Source organism: Hemicordylus capensis, chromosome 1, assembly GCF_027244095.1.
Source record: "Hemicordylus capensis ecotype Gifberg chromosome 1, rHemCap1.1.pri, whole genome shotgun sequence".
NCBI lineage: Eukaryota > Metazoa > Chordata > Lepidosauria > Squamata > Cordylidae > Hemicordylus > Hemicordylus capensis.
Genome location: NC_069657.1, coordinates 195,201,260 through 195,222,946, shown reverse-complemented (window position 1 = coordinate 195,222,946; position 21,687 = coordinate 195,201,260). Strand labels below are relative to the sequence as shown.

Genomic DNA, 21,687 nt, shown 5'->3' with positions numbered 1-21,687 from the left:
CACCTAGCTCTCTCTGACCAAGGCCTGCATTTCTTCTCTGCTTTTTGTAGCACTTTCCTAATCTGCTAGAAAAATGCAAGCATCAGAAAGCTATAACCTCGACCATAGCAAACTGACAACTTCTCTCATTATTAGCCTCCTCCCTTCTAGCAGGAGCAAAGCTGGATACAAGGCGTGAGTTTTAAACCTGTATACTCAATAACCAGGGATGTTCTGTATGCATTGTTGACAACAAATGTTGAATCCAAACTGCTGGTGGTATGAAAATGAGAAAATCAGAAAAAAAGAGTTGCCTTACTTACAAATTCAATATCACCCCTGAAAATCCCCCTATTTCAGACAAAGCATCTGAAGTTGACTCTTCCACAGGAGACGATGCAGTAATAGACCATACAAAATACATTGCTACAGGGAAATACAAACGAACCCTAAAATGGAGGTTTATCCAGTAGTATACAATGATAAACATTCTAAAAGCTGTTTCTATGAAAAATAATTCATCCAGAATAGATGGCCATCCCAAAGAGCAAAATAAGTTACATTTTTCACCACCTTAATAGAAACACAACATTTGGGTGACATACTACTTTCCTTCGTGGATTCAAATTCCTTAACAGCCCCACTCCTGCACACCACACTTCTATTATATTCTGGTTGTCTACTTACTGTAGTTCTGTAATATTAACATAATGTTAACAACAACTATTACCATAACAGTAACTCTTGGAGACATGAGTAGGCAGAATTCTACAGGTTCAATTAAATTAAATTTATTTTCAGCCCAACTTGCTTGTTTGCATTGAGCTATCTAAAGTTGAATGTAAATACAATACAGTATGTTTCCTTCTGATAACACCGAAGTAAGATACATAAACCATGAAATATTAAAACACAGCACACCATATTACACATAAAGCTTGTTTTTCCATTTCAAGTTTATTAAAACTTTAGCAGTACAAATGATCCAGGTTGTGGATTATCAAAAGACCAAACTGAAGTCCACGTTAAAAAAAAGAAAAGAAAAGAAAAATAAGTGTTCCCCAACATGTCTCTAGAATCTGGAGGCAGAATGGAAACAATAAGTTCATCAACTCATCCATGTCTGTCTTCATCAGTTCCAGCACTTGATTCATGATCAGATTTTTTATCTTTACCATGAGCACGGTCTTTCTCCTGATTCTTTGATTTTTGGTTGATCTCTTTCTCTCTTGAGGAGCGGGACCTGTCCTTTTCGTTACTCCTATGCGAAGATGATCTTTTCAATTCTCTGTCCTTGCTGCTTCGTTTTCTCTTCGAGTCAGGACTTCTATCCTGATCTTTAGAGGCCTTTTTACTTTTATTGGTCTCTGAGCTACTACTGTCACAGCTTTTTGAACGCTTTCTTTTTTCAGCATCATCCTTTTTGTGAGAACTTCTGTGCTCTTGATTCCGATGCCTGTCTTTACTTCGACTTTCCTCTCTTTCAGAGCTCTGTGACTCCTTCCTCCTCTTATTTTCCTTACCTTTAGGTCTTTCTGGTGTGCCTTTCCTGTCTCTACTTCTTGATCTTCCTCTTCTTTTTACTTCCTTATCTTTATGTTTGGAGTAATCTCTGCTTCTGCTGCGATCTCTTTCTTTACTTCGGGACCTGGCTCGCTTCCCCCTCTCCCCGCTTTTGCTTCGCTCTCTGGTCTTACTATTTGAGCTGTGCTTGCTTTTAGACTGCTCACGTTCTTTGCTCTTTGACTTTGTATGTTTTTCCCTATCTTTACTTTTAGTATGATTCTGACCATTACTTTTTGATCCTCCCCTTTTATTCTTCTCCTTACTTCTGCTCCTCTCTCTCCCACGAAAATCATTATATTTTTCTTTATCCCTCTCTTTCTCATAGTCCCTCTCTTTGCTTCTTGATCTCATTTTCTTTTCTTCATGCTTGCTGTGTCTGGAGTCCCTCTCCTTACTTTTTGACACTTCTTTGCTTTTGCTCTGGCTTTTGGATCTAGCCCTTTTCTTGGCCTTACTTTTGTTATGCTTGTCTTTGTCTTCCTTCTCAGAATTCCTCCTCGTCTCTCGGTCCTTACTGTCAGATTTGTGTTCTTTTGTTTTCTTTTCCTTTTCTTCCCTTTTGTTTGGGCTTTCAGAAATTTGCCTGTGGTCAGATGCTTTTCTCTCTTTCCCTCTCCCTGGGCTTTTCTGATTTGCAGCATCCTTCTTGTTCTCATTAACCTCACCCCTTGAAAAACAAGAACATTTTATGAATTTTGAAGTTTAGAAAAATGAAAACTGGAGAAGTCAGTAGGGAGGTGGGGGAATCAATAATTGAAGCTGCCACTGGATTATAAACTCTATTTTTGCACATAGCTCTAATATAGAGATTACAAAACAAAGAGCAAAACACCAGGAGGGGATCACCACTGTAGCAGTTTCACTGTTATACTGAACAAAAGGTAAGAATAGGTACTACTATATTTGAGAAATGTTACCATTCCAAATTTAGTATACATATTGCCATGCTGGAATAAAAAAGTTCTTTGGTCACATCTTACTTATCTCCCTTTATCCATCTTTCTCCACTTGAAACTCTCATTCGTTGAGCTCTCTGCATTTCTTGTCTCCAGTGTGGTGGAGTCTCACTACGTCTAAAGCGATCTCTTGATCTGGACCTTGAAGGTGTCCGATAGCGCTTTGAAAGTGGAAAAAAAGTTAATTAAAAAACAGAAAATCTGTTCTTGCCTATGAATTTCTGTTCTTCTTGAGGGAAGGAGCCCCTCCTACCCGGTTCGGAAGATAATCTTCATTTTCAGTTCCAGAGTTGGGGTTCCCCCCTTCAGGCCTAAGATATTATAACCTTTTACACAAGTGTTTTTATCATTTCTATATAGAAAAAATGGCAAACATAGCCAAAAATAATGTACAGGTGGCCCTCGTTACCTGCGGTCCTGGCACCCGCAATTTTGCATATCCGCAGTTGGGTCATAGGGAACCAGTTTCTTTATTTGCAGGCAGAAAATAGGGTTATCTGTGGTTCTTGAGTGGCCGGAAATAATTTCTGACATTATTTCCTGCTGCCATTTTGAAGTGCTGAGCCATTTTGTGGCTCTTTTGTTAAAAAAAAAACCCTAAACAAGGAACAAAAATTGGAGGATTTGGAAGTCTTGGGGGCATTGCTGGAGAGCAAAGTACTGTGCTTATTTCTGCCCCCCCCCCGCGCGCGCTTTTTCTTGTGATTGTCAGCATACTCCCGTGTGTTTAGGAATCTAACCCCTCAATCCCCATAGGGTTGTTTCTTTATCCGCAGAAATTGGCAGGAACGGAAACCCCTGCGAACAACAAGGGCCACCTATAGTGACCTAAATGTGAAGTGACAAATGAACTGATCACAAGATTCAGGCAAACCCTATAAGGAGGTGTCCCCACAAAAATGCTGAGCTAAAATAGAAACAAGCACTTCAGAATGACACAGATCAATGAGTTGGAGAGGAACATCCCAATACTTACGGTCTCTGTGTTCTCCCTGGAAGGCATCAAGCAGGAGAAGTCAGGCAAAAAGTGTCATGAATGGCAAGCCTAGCTGCCCCCCTTCCCTCAAGAAGAACAATAATTCAGTAGAATCTAGCATTTATAAGAGATGGTGACAGACACTGTGCATCTACAAGCAATGCAATACAATTCTCCCAACTTGCCCATTTGAACATAACATCAAAATGTTTTTCTCTAACATAATTTCAGTGTTCCCATTTCCTTTCCGGGGGCGGGGGGGAGTCTCACCATTCTCAAGGATGTTTAAGAACTGAATCACTTGATTAAAGGATAGAGTAATCAAAGTTGAATAAATCAGATCACACGAAACCAAACATACCCTTGGTCCTCTTCCTTTTATTTTCCGTCCAGATCTAGTCACTAATAGCCTTCTCTGATATGATGATTGACAGTTTGATGGATTACTAGAAATGGAGAAAGATTTCACTGTAGTTCTGAAGATTGTTTCACTTTATTCTATAGTTTATATGTATTCCTGAAGTTCTATCAAACTAAATGTATTCACAAAAAGCTGGCTGAATACCTTTTCATGGCAAAGAATTCAAATGTGCAACTGTGACATTTATAAAGGCAGTGGGGAAAAATAAAGAGTACAACTTTTCAACATTGTTGCCAAAACACCTCTCAGTACACTGAAAATCTCACTGAAACCAGTGGGTGTAGAAGAAGGTCTTCCTTTCTTGAAAGAGTCCTTTAATTTAGACTGTTGCTAAACAGAATACATTTTAAAGTGTCAACATGTAGCAAATAACTCAAGTTAGCATACAGATAGTTCAACAGACTGCAACTTCAAGTTCACCCAACACCAGGCAGCCCTAACCAAATGTTTAAAACTTTACCTCTCTCTCTCTTTTTCCCTGCTCTTTGTCTCTTTTTCTTTTTCATCCATTTTAGGAGGACTTTTCCTCATCAGGAATCTGTTTTCTGGTACAGGAGGAATCTCTTCTGGACGGACAGTAGAAAGTGGCTGCGATTCAGGATTTTCTGTTTCACTTTCACTAGCAGAGCTTCATTCATAAAAAGAGCAAACATTATTTATGTCTGTTTTAAACATACTGGGTAACATTCAGATTAGTCAGTCATGACTAAGCACCACTGAAATAAATGAGACAAGTTAGTAATGACCAGCTTGTCCCATTAATTTCAATGGGACTTCATTTGGATGTTGTCTGTTGTGCTTTTTTCTGCAGTCTGTGTATGCCTAAACAGGCATCTCAAACTTATTATACTTGGGCAACTTTGGATTTTGGAAGATGCATAAAAGATTACTGTTATTTTTATCATATCCCGACACAATACAATAGTTCAAAAGTACCAAAAGTTTTGTACCAGTTTTGTAACAAGAACATGTGGCCTCCTTTAAACTATAATGAGTTTCAGCAAGTTGAGCCTGATTGCACATAGTTCAGCTCTGGTTAGTAGCTACGGAAATAATTGGCTACAGTTTTTGTGGGGAAACACAGATTTTGTCTACTACAACTACTTGGGAGCACAAGACTTTCACCTGGGAATGCCAGGGAAGGGGGAAAAGTGGGATGATGATGAAGAATGATTTTACAACAGGAAGAAGAAGAAAGCTCTTCAGAAAAGTAAATACATAAGCTCTCTTATTCTCTAGTTATTTGACACAACAGTATCAGTGGAATAAAGTCAGGGTTAGGAAGATTCTATACGAATACAACAATTTTTATAATCCCGAGTATCTCTGTTTTCATCCTGATATTATATAAGGGGCATTATGCTAGTGGAAGGGGACCTTGTGCAACACCCCTTCCATTGGCATAAGCGATGCTCCACGAATAGAACACAAGTCTCAATATTGGCAGCTACTTCAATTAACAGAATGTGTACACTTGCAAACAAAAAACAGCACATTATTTCTGTGTGTGTGTGTGTGTGTGTGTGTGTGTGTGTGTGTGAGAGAGAGAGAGAGAGAGAGAGAGAGAAGACCCCCTAAAGAAGAGAGATGGGAAATCTGATGTACCCCTCGCCACCCCCGCAAACTGTTACCAGAATACCTAGGTAACGTCTGTCTCCTAGCCACAGAAACCATAATTCAAATTTTGTAACACCTGAACACATTAACAGCAAAGGTAGACAAGCTCAAGTATGCCTTTGATGTATTCATAACGTGATACAATTATGGGGAGAAAAGCCCAATTAAAACCCAGAAAGCAGCGTTCAGCAGCATGTAGGCAGGTCCCTCCTCAGCTCCAGATGGGGCCTTGGCCAAAACTGCACACAAGCTGCACATAGGGCCACCAATAACAACCCACTCATCCAATATATCTTGTGTTCTTAAAACTTCCCAGGTGCTGCTTCAAATTACCCCAATGTAGGGAGATGGTCATTTTGCAAAGCCATAATAAATTATCTGAGTCTGAGCTTTTAAACTGTCAGGCAACATTTATAGACCTGGATACAATCCAATTTTTACCTAGTCATCCAGAGACTAAGAAAGTTTTGCTTACCTTTAATCACTTCATCCTCCCACTTAAGCTCATTCAGATGTGGGGGCATCTCTCTCATAATTACAACATAAGAACTATTTAGAGTGATCAAAGACTGCATGATACAATGGCTACTAGCAGAGAAATTTAGAAGCAAAACTCTTCCTCCTGCAAATGACCTTGAAGCTAACGTCTCCAGGAGAATGAGCTTAGACTTCAGCAAATGACTCTGCTGAACTCAGCCAGACTCAGCAGACTACCCCTTTACAGCCTGGAGAGAGTGAAAGTCATAAATCCATAGACTTAGGTCTTGCAGAACTAAAAAATAACACTACTCTCAGCGGTTCAAGCCCAAACGCAGCCACTGACAACACTCTTCTCCCGCTCAGATTCTGAACTCACAGAGAGTGATAACGAAATGCATACTTACCCTCTTCAGGTCACATTAGAAGGACTTAATAGCACAACTGCCCTAACCAATCCAAGCACAAGGACCCCACCCAGATCAGGGAGAAAAAAATAGGTTGATTGCCTGTAACAGGTGATCTCTCTGGTGATCCATGTTCACTCATGACTGGGTTTTCTGCGCCTGCACAGTAGCTCTGCAGAGGAATACATAGCTCTGACAGGCACTCTTCAGCATTCTGAGGCACACAGACAGTGTCCATTAAAATAGGCGGGAGAGCGCATTCCTTCTCAGTTCCTGAATTGGCTGCTGTGATGTGAGGGAGGCAAAATCCATCACATGTACAGGTTAGACAGGAAGGAGCAAAATACTTTGGATACACACTAGCAGTGGGGTTGGTCAGGCGTGTGTTGTGAGTGAACAAGGATCACCTGTTACAGGTAAGCAACCTGTTTATCTCTGAGGGGATCCATGTTCCCTCACAACTGGGTGATTGACTAGCTCTGGAGATGGAGGTGGGTGCTAGCGTGTCTGAGCACTCTCTTGAGAACTGTGCGGCTGAAGTTGGCTTCAGCAGCAGAGCATAGATCCACAGTGCCTTACAAACGGCAAGTCTGAGGACCATGTCGCAGCTTTATAGATATCAGCATACTGGCCCCCGATATGTGGGCCAGCAGAAGTGGCCATGGCTCCAGTGGAATGAGCCCAGACTCTTGTAGGAGGCTGGACTCCTTGCTATCTGTAGCAGGAAAAGATCCTCTCCACTAGCCAGTTGGAAAGTCTCTGTCTAGAAACTGCATATAATTATTAGGACCAGAGTAGGAGATGAACAACTTGCTTGAACTCACGAATTATCTTGTCCAGTCCAGGTAGTAAAGGAGGGATCTATGGACATCCAGGGAGTGCATGGAGCATTCCAGAAGTGAAGGATTTACAAAGAAGATAGGAAATATGATATCCTGACTGATGTGGAAGTTGGTCTAATAGTCTAACTTCCATGTTGTCAGGTTGAGAATACCTAAAGGCATGTGAAGAATATGTCCAGATTCCTAGAACAGCAGCTCTTTTTGTAGTGGAAGGTGGTGATGCTGACACTTGGGCAGCCTTAGCAGGATTGGGAACCAGGGTTGCCTCGGCCACCATAGGGAGATGAGGATGCATCGGGTACGTTACTGAAGGATTCTGCTGATAACCTTGGAGAGCGGGGGGGGGGGGAATCAAAGAGACCTTTCTTCCAGGAGACTTGAAACATGTCCTCTAGGGATCTCAGTCCCAATCCTTCCCTTGAGCAGAAAAGCTGACATTCTGCATTGTCCTGAGCCGCAAATAAGTCCACTCTGGGAATGCCCCAGAAACTAAAGAGATCTAGAAGGACAGTGTCATTCAGTTTCCATTCGTGAAGAGCAGAGAGTGTGAGGTCCCTGCTCAGAGAGTCTTCCAATATTGTGTACTCCCTTGATGTGGAGAGCCATGGGGTGAATGCCATTGGTCAGACCAGAGTTGTAGAGTGGGGTTGTTCAGGGATCTCGACACAGTGCCACCTTGGTGGTTTATATTGGCAGTAGCTGTCATGTTGGCCTGGTTAATTTGGACCGTGAGGTCAGGGGCATAAATAGGGAAAATGGCTCCTAGGACAAGCACTGAAATTGCGCCCCCCCATCTTTCAGAAAACTTGTTTTCATGTGTTGCTGCTGTTTGTAGAGAAAAGAAAAAGGAGTTGTAGTGTGTTCTTATTTTCTCTAAACTCACTGTGTGTGAGAGAGAAGATCATGCAGTTAAACAGTTAAACATTTGGATTTAACTGTAGTTTATCAGTATTTTTTAAACTCTTTATTTCAGTTATAGACTTAATATTTTGAATAACTGGGGGCTGATTTGACCACATTTGAAGCACAGGTGTTTCCAGGAGCTGACCCAACATTAACACAATTAATGTGCCTCATGAAACAACTTGACAATGTAATATGGGTTATTATGCCCTTGAAAATGTCATGTGGAGTTGCTTTCGCAAAAACGTTTTGCTGTGTGATGGTAATGTTGAGCTGACCTGTTTAACCTTCATTCTGCCTGTGTGAGTAGATTCAAATATATGGATAATGGCATTTTAACTTTTGTGTTTGGTAAGAAATATAATTAGTTGTTCAGTTATTGTTACTCAGCAAATAGTAGAGGGGTGGGTGGGATTGAAAGGTTAATCAATTCCTGCATACCAGCACACACAGACTGACTGCACTCTCTCCATCCAAGCATGTAACTCAGCTTTCTCATCCAGCATGATTAGCTTTTACTAAGCTGTTCCTATTTCTATGCAAGCAACTCAAAGTAAATTTCCGTACAATTATGAATTATGGTTCCATGTGGTTTCTTCCATGTCACATGGAAGAAACCACATGGAATCATAATTCATAATTGTGAATTTCCCTTTTTACATTTGCAAATTGTTTTTAGTGAACATAAAAGGACTCACTTGATCCTCTAGATGTTTAGAAGTATATACTTTCTCCCCCTCCACAACCTACAGTTAATGCGTGAAAAATTCACATTCCTAAGTCTACTGATATTGATATCAGCTCTGCAATAGATCCACTGAAAGATCTTAGGAAAATCAGTCTCTCCTCCTTTAACATCCTTTGTTAAAGAGAATGATTAATAACCTACTTCACAGGGCTGTTGTGAAGATTAAAAGGAGGAAGTTCTTGATCTTAGGGAAAGCAGACACTACTCATCTCCCAGCTATTGTCACTTGACAAGAATTAAACATCCTAGCTTATACCTCACATGACTTGCAAGAAAGATTGATTATTTCTTTAGAATTCATTTCTTTGCAAAAGTGCTAAAGATTACAGCTCTTGATACTGCTGAATGGTCTCTGCATTTGGAAAACATATCATTCGTTTTGTAAATGGTTGCCTGAGAAGCCAAGATGTGTTCATAAAAGCCTCTGGTATTATCCCAAACTAGAAACCTGATTTTAAAATATTCACTCATTGACACTGTGTAATTTATTGATTACCAAGACATCTATTTAACAGATTTAATAGTTTGTCATCAGTGGTAGAAGTAGTAGATTTTCTATACTGAAGTGTGCTACACATATATTAAACTACAACTTTATACTCCACCACCACCCCAACTCAAAAGTTGGGTTAATGTTCTGCAAATAATGTTCACTTGCCCAATGTTTCTGAGCATTCTGGCATTTCTCAAAGCTCTACTGAAGATAAATCATTATGCGAAAAGCAATGAGTAAATAGCTTATTTGTTGCAAGCACTTACTGTGCCAAGCAAGCAAGGAGAAGAATCCCAGCAAAATGAAGAAACTTTTACTAGTCCTTTTCGACTTGTGGATTCTGAAGCAGACCTGCTGGTATTTCTCCTCTTTGTTGGTTTAAATACTCAATAGTTGACATGCTGGAGATCCTCCACTTTTTGCTAGAGAAAACCATGGGGTGGAAGTGTACCTGCCTGCCGCCCCTTCCCCCGTTTCTGGCTGGAAGAACCCCCGGCAGTCAGTTCTGGTCTGAACAACCACCCCCGCCCCCCGCTACTAGGAGCCCCCCGAGCAAGCACTTGCTGTTGCCAATGATGTGCCTTTTCAGGCAGTGTTTGCTGCCTAAAAGCGTCTATTCCCCTTTCTCTCCCTCCAAAGAGCGAGAGAAAGGGAGAATAGATGCTTTCAGGCAGCAAACGCTGCCTGAAATGACACCAAAGAGCTCGCTCAGGCTCTTCAGAGGGGGTATGGTCTCGAGGGAGGGGGTGTGATCTTGCTGCCTGAAAGCATCTATCCTCCCTTTCTCTCCCTCTCTGGAGGAAGAGAAAGGGGAATAGATGCTTTCTCAGGCAGCAAACACTGCCTGAAATAAATGGCAAGTGTTCGCTGGGGGGGGGGGCGCCGCGCACATGCTCCCCGGACTGCAGCCAATGAGAGAGTGCCTACCCACTGGCACCTGGACTCAAGAGTGAGTTGCGCCTGCGCAAGTGGTGGGGGTGTGTGGGTGGGCCAGACACGGTGGTGGCAGTGGTGAGCAGCAGCGGGTGCCCGCAGGATTGAATTGGGGGGGGGATAAAAATAATAAATAAATACATTTTTAAAAAGAATTATGGTGGTTGGGGCAGGGGCAAGGCATGGCAGGCACTTTGTGCCCCCCCTGCAATGGCGCCCAGGGCACGTGCCCTGTCTGCCCCACCCTGGTTACATCCATGCATGCTGTCTTGCAGGGTGGGTAGAAAGATCTTCAAGGCTAGAAAGACAGCCAAGAACTCATGGAAGTTGATGTGGCGCCGCTGCTGTTGGATGTTCCACAGGCCTTGAGATTCCAGATCACAGCAATGGTCTCCCCAACCCTGAAGGGAAGCATCCGTTGTCAGTGTAACTGATGGAGAGTGAAGGCGGAACGGAACACCTTGAGACAGTGAGGGAGGCATAGTCCACCAATGGAAAGCACGATATGAAACGCTATTGTCAGCAACTTGCTCTGTTTGTCTAAAGTTTGGACAAAACACAGAGAGGACCCAGAGCTGCAGCCTGCACATCTCCAGGTAAGCATGTGTGGCCATGGTAGTACAGGAGGCCATCAAACCTAGAAGGCATAGAAAGAGCGAGCCGAAGGGAGGATGCATATTTCCCAGTTATGAGACAGTCACCTAAGAAAAAGGAAAATAAAGATGCCCTGTGTGCACAGATGGGCAATAACCATGCTCATACACTTAGTGAAAATGTGGGGTGCTGCAGATAAACCAAATGGTAAGACCAAATACTGATAGGCCTGTAAGCCCAGAAAAAACCTGAAGAAACTGGGAAGTATCGAGGACGGATTGCTGTGTGAAAGTATGCATCCTGCAGGTCTAACGTGACAAACCAGTCTTCACTAGGAGAGGAAGAATGGCTTGCAAGGAGACCACTGGGAACTTGCTTAGACAAAGGAACCCATTGAGATTTCACAAGTCCAGTATAGGCAATGCGCCCCTGCCCCCCTCCACACACACCATGCTTTAGAACCTGAAACTACCTAGAATATAAACCACCTTGCATAGCCACGGCTGGAACAGGCTCAATAGAACACTTCTTTAGCAGAGTAACTGCTTTTTCCTCCAATGTAGGAGTTGAGTGGGTGTATTTTATACCTGTATACACAGGTAGGGATTCAAATTCAATGGCATAGCCAGAGGCGACTATGTTCAACACCCAGGTGTCGGATGTTATATTGTGCCATGAGAGAAGGTACGGGGCAAGGCAGTTGGGATGGTGCTGGGGGATGCAAGATGGTTTCAAAAACCTCACAATCAAGAAGGCTGCTTAGCCTGGTCTTGCTCTTTTGCCTTCTGGGGTTGGTGCTGGTGTTGCTGGAATGGGTGCTTGGAGTAAAACTTTGAAGTGCACCTGAAGTACCTACGCTCTTGAGGCTTAGCCTGGTACTGCCATCTGTTGTAGATGCAGTACCTAGTTTGGGGATATGAAGATTGTTGAGAAGGTGGAGCAAAAGCTTTTGCGGTGAATCATGACTCCTTGAATTTCTCCATTGTCTTATCTGTGTCCTTGGAGATCAGTCCTTCACCATCAAATGGTAAAATTTCAAAAAAAAAATTCTTTCATGTTGGTCTCAAGTGGGGTAGAGCATAGCCAAGCATGGTGCCTGAGAGACACTGAACCAGCCACCACCCTAGACTCCATTTCAGTCAGGTCCTTGGCAGTGCTCAGGTGTTGGCATGTCAAGTCAGCTGATTTAGACAAGGCTGCCAGGAACCTGGATCAAAAAGAGGTTGTCTGAGGTAACTGGAGCCTCCCACAAAACTTTTGATGTGCCAACCAACACAGGCAGCACAGGCAGAGCCACTGGGTGCACAGTAGTGGTAGAGGAAAGAAAGTTATAAACAGGGTCCTTGGCCTCAGCTGTTGGGAGTCTGAATTTCAAGGCCTATGGCCTTAGCCATCTCTGCCACCTGGACTCGATAAGACGGTTTCTTCAGTAGGTGAGCCAGAAGGAGCAGGAGTTACCTGGTTGTCAGGTGATGAGCCAGATGAAGTCAGATGAATCAGAGGAGTGATATTCACCTTCAGAGAGAGTCTGTTCTTCGGTAGGTTGTACAGAGTCCAGAGGTTGAGGTAGTTCTTCACCAGGTTGAATAGGGCCCTGAGGTTGCTCACATGCTCGATGGTGACTATAGAATGGGTGTTGCTGGAGTGTGTTACAGAGAGTGTTGCTGGAGCTGCAGGATGCTTGAAAAACTCTGTGGAAGGATTTTCTTTAGGTGCAGGTGTGCCAGGCTCAGACAGAAGGTCTCTCAGCTTCATGGTCTTCCAGCACCAGTAGTCCCCAAAGTCATAGGGAAGACCTGAAAAGGCAAAGTGCATCTTACCCCCATATCTGTCAAGCACTGCATACACATAGCTCAGGTCAAGGGCTCTTGAAGAACTAACGTAATTGCGAGGACGTAGACTGGTGAACACCGTGGTGACTGCTGTATAGGTGGGGCTGAAGGCATTTTAGGCACTGTTGGAATAGAACCTGCGTTATCATCTAAACCCTCTATCAGGAAGAAGACTAGGGGTAGTTTTGTTGGACCCCAACAGCGACTCCAATCAGCACTGTGAAGCAACTGAGGACACAGGTGATCTAGTAAAAAGCTGTAGTGCTCCTTGTCAGAGCTCAAGCCACCACCACTCCCAGGGGAATGGCCAGGTGGTGATTATGGCAATATCACTATAGTGAAGGTGGTTCAAATGGCACAAGAGACATATGCACCATCGGGGCTGGGCTGGCATCAATGTTGATGTTGTAGAAGATGGGGACATCACTTAATGTTGGAGGAGTCATCTTAGGTATAGGTACAGACATCAGGGTGGTTCATGTTGACTGCTTTGACATCAAAGCCTTTGAGGAGACTTTAGACATGGAGGTCAATGACATCGGAGACTTCAATGACACCGATCCTGACAACAAGTTGAGGCTAGAGCAAGCCCATGTGCTGGAGACAATGTCCCTCAAGGATGGGCAGTGGACGGAGATGGAGTGTGTAGGGAAGAAGCAGTTGCCACTCCCAGTGCTGGCTTTGATGTGGAATGCCGACACTTGGGCTCAGGCTGGTTAGAGGAGTCTAAGGAGGCTTCTTATGATGATGATGATGACCTTTGTCAACAGATGCTGGTTTTTTTAGAATGTAGAGTCATCCCGGTGTTTTGGGGTGCTCAACATCGAAGAGATATCGAAGACCCTGACGTTGTCTATAGTGGATTGATCAGAGTCAGTGTGGATGATCTCGATGGACCCGACCTGGCACCAGGGGTCAGAGCTCGTAAAGAGTGGCTCTGAGCCTAAGTTCTCCACACTTTCTCATTTGTTTGCTGAACGAAAGGCAGATTTATTTATCTACTGCCCCAAACTTACGTCTTTTGGCAGCTGATTTTACAAACATTCATGTTGTGGTTAGAGGACGATAAAGTAATCTGCAGGTCTTCCAGTGCTTGGAAATTTTCCAAACATCCAGGAGGCAGAGTAGTGAGGTCTGGGCCGAGTCAAAACCAGAAACATTCACTGAATCACCGAGTTAAGGGGAGTTCAGTAAGGGGTGGTTGTGGGATGGGCCGAAGTCAAACCGAAAAGCACAAACTGACCAGATTATAGGGTGATCTGGAGAGAATAGTCAAGAGAAACCGGAGAAAATAGTCCAAGTTAAGCTGAAAAGTCAATAACAATTCTTTCCACAGGAATGAGTGAGGGGAACAGCAAGAACTGCAGGTTGTAGCTAGTGCGGCAAACAAGAACGAACTGAGAGGAAAGGTACTCTCCTGCCTAATTTATTTCTTTATCATATTTTTATACTGCCTGATATGTACATCTCTAGGCGGTGTACAAAATTTAAAATATTTACAAGTCCCAAGCTATGTACTTCCAAGCTATATACCTGACCTTTCAGGGGGAGTGTAACCCCATCCAGAACAGGCAGATCTAATCCATCTCTTGGGTCTTAGCCCCGCCCCCCATCAGTACCACCATCTTATTTGGATTCAACCTCAGTTTGTTATCCCTCATCCAGTCCATTACTGCCTCTAGGCAGGCATTTAGGGAAGATATGCCATTTCCTGATGAGATTGACATGGAGAAGTAGATCTGGGTGTCACTAGCATATTGATAACACCCAGCACCATACCTCCTGATGATCTCTCCCAGTGGTTTCATGTAGATGTTAAAAAGCATTGGATGCAGTATGGAGCTTTGTGGGACTCCACACTTCAGTTCTCACTTAGCAGAACAACAATCTCCAAGCGACACCATCTGGAATCTGCCAGAGGTAGGAGCAAAGCCCCTGTAAAACAGTGCCACCCAATCCCACTTCCCTCAGGCGGTCCAGAAGGATACCATGGTCGATGGTATCGAAAGCTGCAGAGAGATCCAAAAGGATAATCAGTCACACTCCCTCTGTCGATAGCCAGTTGAAGACCATCCATCAGGCTGACCAAGGCAGTCTCAACCCCATAGCCCACACGAAAGCCAGTTTGAAATGGGTCTAAATAATCTGCATCATCCAAAACTTTATTTTAACTGATGCTATTCGCACAGCTCAGAATGCTGGAGAGCACTTGTCAGAGCTATGTATTCCACAGGCACAGAAAACCCAGTTGTGAGGGAACATGGATCACCTCAGAGATCTGCCAGTTCACCTCTCCTATTTTAATTCTGTTTCAGAGATTGATGACAGAGAAATGAACATCACTGAGGCCCCTCCCTCAATGCCATCCATCCAGAAGAGGGGTTCTCTCTGACCTTGCCTAGCCCCAACTTATAACACCTTCCTTTTGATGCCGAAAAGCCCCAGGCAGACCACCCGGAGACAGCAACTACAAAGGAAGGGGCATCTATACCACCTGCAACACCAGAAGAGCTGTAGTTGCCTCTCACAAACCATAAAGATCTGAGGAATGGGGATGCATGCCCATCATCAAATTCACTGCCCCAAGACACAGATACAGCTACTCCAAAGTTAAGGACACCTATATCACCCATTCAATCTCAAGAGCTCCAGTCACCACATGTATCCCCCAGGGGCCCTATGGAGTAGTCTACATGTCCACCATCATCCTCGTCACAAGAGCAGCCGCCGCTCAACGTACCCCCTGGAGTTTCATCAGAACCATAAAAGTAGCGGCTGGCCATTGCACACTTTGAAGAATAATCGGAGCTGACTGTACCAGAAATATCCCAAGATACTTCTCACTCTGACTCCGTGGCCTTGTGCATTCAACCTTCCACTCTTCAAGACACCCCACGGGGAACCTCTACACAGATCCCTGCTAATGTAACTACAGACTGATGCTCAAAAGACAAGCATACAGTCTCCCTCTTGACCTGGAATGTGGCAGGTTGGCACTCCAGCTGCAGGGTTGTCTCCTTTATAGACTTCATCTCTGGATATGATGTCATAATGGTGCAGGAAACCTTGACATCCAAGGACCTCATACTCAACAGGTTCATTCTCACTGGGAGCAGAAGCCAGTGAGAGAAGGGGCAGACCTAAAGGTGGACTAGGAGTATTAGTCTCTACTGCCCTGCACACAAGTCAGTAAGACTCTTCTCTTTTAAGCAACACACTTTGGCTGCAACAATCCACTTCAGACACTGTACATTTCTACATCTACATACTTCTGCCGAAGTGGAAATCCCAGGTCAGGAAACTGGTCTGCTATGGAAAACTACCTAACTGACCTTCTCTCTACCTTCTCTGCCACCATCCAGCTCCTTTGTTCCAGTTGAAGTGGCCCCTCCCTCCCCCAACTGCCACCACAGAGCAACCAGGGACCAGCTTGCTCTGAGTGAGGAGAGAAGAAAGAAGTGAGACTAAGGCCCATGTAAAAATGTAAATGTGTGGCTTGATGTATTCTTTATTTAAGTCTTTTGTAAATCACTTTGGGAGGTTTGCCCGAAAAGTGGCATATGAATGCAAAATAAAACTACTTCCCCAATGCGTATATAGTAGTGGGCGGTGATCTTAACACCAGACTATGCCCTGACAAAGGACGATGATACTCCATATGCATGCTACCTGTGCTACCCACCTAATCCGGAAGTAGATATACTCCCTCTTCACATGCCACTCAAAGGCAGAGGCGTATCTAGGGAAAATAGTGCCTAGGGCAAGCACTGAAATTGAGCCCCCCCCACCATCTGACACCCATCTTTCAGATAACTTTACCATAATATCTGCTCAAAAATACAAGTTAAGCTCGTTAATGGACAAATCTTTTAAACTACAAATTATGGGACTACCTACCTTTATAGCATTTAAAGTGTAAGTACAAAGATGCAACACAATATTACACTATTTATTGAAGTGATCTGTCTTGACCACTCTTCAAGCAATAACCATTAAAGAATTGAGTATTTCCTGACGATTAATTACCAGGTGGGAGGAGCTGGTGACCTCAGACTATTAAACCTAGAAATATTCATCCTTAGGAACTACCTTGTTCTGAGATAATTACTCTTAATACAAATAGCACAGAGAAAGATGGGTTTGTTTGAATGATTATTAGAGAATGAGTTAGAAGTGAATTGATGCCAATATTTTAGTAAATCTGATTGCTACAATTATTACTTAAATTCCATTCTTGCTATATTTATATGCTATATATTGACTTTATGTAGCATTTTACATTACAGCTGCTATGAAATGTTTTTTCCTGTCACATAGTGGCATGTACTTTAGTGGTGCTATTGGCTTTAGCATTAAATGGGCTTCATATATGATTACAAACACTATATAAAGATAGTGCACACCCTCCACAGCAATGGACATTGTCTGCACTAAAAGAATGCTAAGTGTATTGCTGTACATGTGTTGAAGGTATCTCAAAATTAAACAATGTGGTGTACCTTACATAAGTTTCATGATTGCTTACCTAATTGGGTTATAGAGGAATACTGGGATGTTATAATTGCAAACAAACCAATTATGTTATGGTATCAGTACTTCTAGATTTAAGCTGAGTAACTATTAAGGAAAGCGATGTGTTACATGGAAGTCCTTGAGATATTCAATATATGTTGCTCTTGAATGATTCCCCCCACCCTGCAAGTCATATACAGTGCACTTCCAGCACAATAATGTTTTTCTGCATTACAATACTGAATCCATATTTTAATTATAATTTATTACAGACCAAGACCAGCAAGACAATTTATATATTACTATGCTCTCTTAAAATGTACTGCCCCCGCCCCTTTTGAATAGAGAACTTATCCCCACATTCATTAGCTCTCAACCTTCTAAGATCAAATCACAGTCCAAAACACCAATGCATTAAAGCTGCTCAGAATTCTTTTTTTAAAATTAGTTTCAGAATTTCTTATCACTGCATAAATATAAACTGAGTTCATTACTTGATCAATATTTGCCTGCTCTGTCAGAATAGAGCACACTGCACTCACTGTACTACTCAACATTACAGTATAAATTCATAAATAAAAAACAACTATTAAAGGTGGACCTCTAATATTCTGGGGATCTCTAAAAACATGAAAGCAGTCATCACTCATCAGCAAGTCCCCTGGGAGTGTCCCTAGCAAGTCTTGGTAAAGCTTGGCGTTGGTAAAGCTCTTGGTAAAGCTTGCGAAACGGGGCGTTTTTCCTGTGGGGAGGGGGAGTCAAAGGTGCCAATGTGTTGGTGTGTGTGTGGGGGGGAGATGGGATTCCTTTGCCTGCCGAAGGCTGGTGGGGGGAGGGCTTGCCTTGGGCTCGAGAAGGGCCGAAGAAGAGAAGCGCTGAAGAGGAGAGGAGAGGAGAGGAGAGGAGAGGAGGCTGCTGCTGGGGACGAAGCACGTCTTTGAAGGAGGGAGACCTGGCATATTCCGGGCTGCTGCTCAACAAAAGTAGTGTGCCCGAGAGTGAGGGGGAGCTCCCTCCTCCTCCACCCCGCCCATTGTAGTTAAGCCCTGGAGAGGGGGCGCAATGCAAACAGTGGCGGCGCCGGCTCCCTCGTTCTCGGGCACACATGACCCGAGGGGAGGGAAGCTTCTCGCTGCTGCACTGGCCCGCCCGGAATCAGCCAGGCTTCCCTCCCTCAGAGAGGTCCTGAGTGGCGTGCATGCGTCCCAAGCAGCAGGTAGCCTTAGCCGGGCTTCGGCTTGAGCCCGAGGCCAGCCCCTGCTCCCAGGCCAGCGCCACCCCCCAGCCAAAATAGTTGCAACTGCAACTTAGCAATGCAGCAACTTAAGCAAAGTAATCCACCAGCCACCGGCCCCCGCGAGTCCGACACCCCCACCGGCTGCCGCCCTCAGCCAAGATAGAAGCCAGTGCTCCAAGCAAGAAGCCCCGCCAAGAAAATTAATTTAAAATAAACAAAAATTAAAAAAACACACCTTACTGTCTGTCTACAAACTTTATTTAAGTTGTTGTCGTGTGAAACAAGGCTCCCACTCCTCATGGCTCGTCGTCGGGCTCCCGGAGCAGCAACACACGCTCTCTCTCCTTGCCACCTCAGCGTGCAATGCAGCACTTGCAGTGCGACTGTGAGAGATCCACACGCGTGAGTGGGGGGGGCGGGGGGGCGTGCCAGGTGGAGCCGGAGGAGAAGCCCCGGGAGGTCCGTCGGGCAGGCAGCGCGGCTCCTGGCCGGAGCTGAGCTTGCGGGGTGGGCGCCATTGGCGCTGCCGCTGCAGGAAAAGGAGGTCTCACCATCTCTGTCATCGCTGTCGGGCAGGAAGCATGGCACCCGGCTGAAGCTGAACTCGCTGGGGCGCTGCCACTGCTAGCACCCAGGCGCGCCGTGCATGAAACAAAAAATTTTGTGTGGGGTGTGGGTGGCGCGGGGGTCCACATGGCAATTTGGCGCCCCCTCCCATGTGGCGCCTAGGGCACATGCCCTGCCTGCCCTACCCTCAGTTACGCCTCTGCTCAAAGGACAAGAAGCCAAACTATGCAGGATTCAGCCTGGCCGAAATGGCCAATATTTAACCTCTATATTCTACATGGCTCTCTCAAAAATAACCACCCCACAGAATTTACTTTCTGGGCCAGGAACAAAATGAGTGTCATCAATACATAATAGTCTCTGGAAACCTGCTCCAATTTACAGACCAGTTTGAGGTCATCCCCTATTTGACAGTGACCACTTCCCAGTCTCCCTACACCTAAAGTCTTTTGTTCAGCAGTCCCATGCCAAGGCTCTATAACAACCACAAATTCTACTAGTGGGAAGAGCCTGTTTCATCAGATCGTCTCCACAAATGAACAAAGCAATAACAGAACTTATCTTCCAACGCATCTGCCTTTCCCTGCTCAGCAGAACCCTCCAAGTCAATCCTAGAGAGTTACAGCCACCTAGAACAGGAATTATAAAAGCACCTAACTCACGAAAACACCCCTTGCCTCAAACAGCATCTGCACCACTCCAAACCATGGTTTGACTCTGAATGGGTTCAAGCAAGAAAACAAAAAACAGAACTCATTGTCAACTACAACACCTACAAGGTCAATGCAAGACCTTCATCTGCACCGAACTTCCATAAGCAGAAGGTGGGGATGCAAACAACTTCTCAAACGTAATAAAAGAGAAACCATGAAAGACACCTGGTCATGTCTCATCCAAACAGTCAGAACCAATGACTTTGCTCTATTCTGGTGCATCACCGCAGATCACCCCAGCAATGGCCTGATGCATTTGGACAGCTGTATTCCTCCAGAGATCTCAGAAAGACACTTTGGCAAACTGTACAGAGATAAAGTAGGGGACCATGGATGCCCTTGGCATGACAGAGGACCTGCCTGTATGGCCGCAGGTGATGCCCACAGACTAGAGGTCAAAGATCTGATTTCTCACCTAAGACCTGGGAAGGCACCTAGAGATGATCTAATCCCACCTGAGCTAATCGAAAAAAAGGTCAGCATGGTGGGCTCCCATTCTGGCCTCGCTGTTTACATTTATTGACAAGCACGACCACATCCCTAGGGACTGGGGGCTAGCAATTATTGTTCCCATCTTCAAAAAAGGTAGGAGGGATGACCCAACAACTACAGACCCATCAGCATGCTCAGCACAATCAGCAAGCTTTATGTCAGACACCTGTATTGGAAACTAAAAGACAGGCTGGAACAAGAAAACCTCCTAGCAGAGGAGCAGGCCAGATTCAGGGAGGGATGACTCACTATTGATCAGTGCCTAGTACTACAACATTTAATTGAGAAACGTGCCACTACCTCTGTGGCTGCTGCTGTTCCCCCTCTCGGGCTGCCTTAGACATGGCATGCCGCCTTGGCTCCCGGTTGTTTCCCTCCTCCTCCCCTCTGCCTTTCCCCGCCACCTGGGCTCATTCGGCAAGATGGGGGCATCGGCTCCGAGTCCCGTCGCCTGTTCGCTGCCACTACCACATGGGTTCTGATTGATCTTGCCCTGGCAAGAGCCCATGTGGTGGTGGCAGCAGCGGCAGCAGCGAAAAGGCGATGGGACTCTGAGCCGATTTCCCCGTCTTGCCGCACAAGAGCTCAAGTGGTGGGGGAAAGGCAAAATGGGTGGGGAGGGTAACAACCCAAAGCCAAGGAGGCATACCGAGTCTCACAGTCGATGTGCACGAACCAGTTCAGTGTCCTATTCCTAGAATGCCAAACTGGTTCGGGGACTGGTGTTCAAACCGGGTCGAATGTGAGGGCGGGGGTGTCCTTTAAGGATCAGGGAGGGTACTCTTAATTCCACCCTGACACTGCATTTCCTCCACTGGCACTGTGCTTAAAAACAGTTCTGCGCGGGGCGGCAGTGTACCTCCTAGCCGTCCCGGTGCACGTTAGACCAGAAGTTCCCAGTGTGCGTTGAATACCAACTCAAGCGAGGGGGGAAAGGTGGGGAGGGGGGGAAGGGAAGAAGCTGCTGAGAGAATACCAACTGGAGTCTCTCTCAGGCGACGAGGGAAGCGGGAGGAGAGTGAAACCAGAGGAAAATCAGAGGTAAGGAAAATCAGAGGTTAAAATGGTGTGGGATGGGAGAGCCATTCTTAAAAGCCAATATATGTTCCCGCAGAAGTTTTCAGCAAGGGGGCAGGGGGCAGAAGAGAAGAAATATTATTTCTCTTTTTAAATTGCAAGCCCTGCATTTAAAATTAAAATGGTGCGGGGAAGGTAAGAAGGAACTTGCCTGCTCTGTGCTTTTATTTTCTTTCTGCATGAGCAGGACTTTGACTCTTTAAAAGCCATTCTACAACATATATTGAGGCAGAAGTTTTCAGCAAGGGGGCAGGGGCAGAGCAGACAGACTATTTCTCTCTTTTGAGCCTTGCATTTATTTCTTGCTAGCGAGTGGCAGTTGATCATGATTTAATTTCTTCTACA

General features: G+C 44.7%; 1 protein-coding gene and 1 long non-coding RNA gene across 3 annotated transcripts in view; one reads left to right on the top strand and one right to left on the bottom strand.

Moving 5' to 3' along the window:
• Positions 1-917: 917 nt before the first annotated feature.
• PPIG (peptidylprolyl isomerase G) overlaps positions 918-21,687 on the bottom strand; it is a 73,584-nt gene continuing 52,814 nt past the window's right edge. For both annotated transcript variants that reach the window (XM_053265038.1, XM_053265044.1), the window contains exons 10-13: positions 4,359-4,526; positions 3,839-3,923; positions 2,526-2,662; positions 918-2,212 (exon numbers count right to left, since the gene is read on the bottom strand). In XM_053265038.1, coding sequence (XP_053121013.1) covers positions 1,093-2,212; positions 2,526-2,662; positions 3,839-3,923; positions 4,359-4,526 — 1,510 coding nt within the window. In that variant the 3' untranslated portion in view covers positions 918-1,092. The remainder of the gene's footprint in view (positions 2,213-2,525; positions 2,663-3,838; positions 3,924-4,358; positions 4,527-21,687) is intronic.
• Positions 15,839-16,339, top strand: LOC128331541 (uncharacterized). Its single transcript, XR_008310339.1, has 2 exons — positions 15,839-15,929; positions 16,107-16,339. It is a non-coding gene; the product is annotated as an uncharacterized LOC128331541 (long non-coding RNA).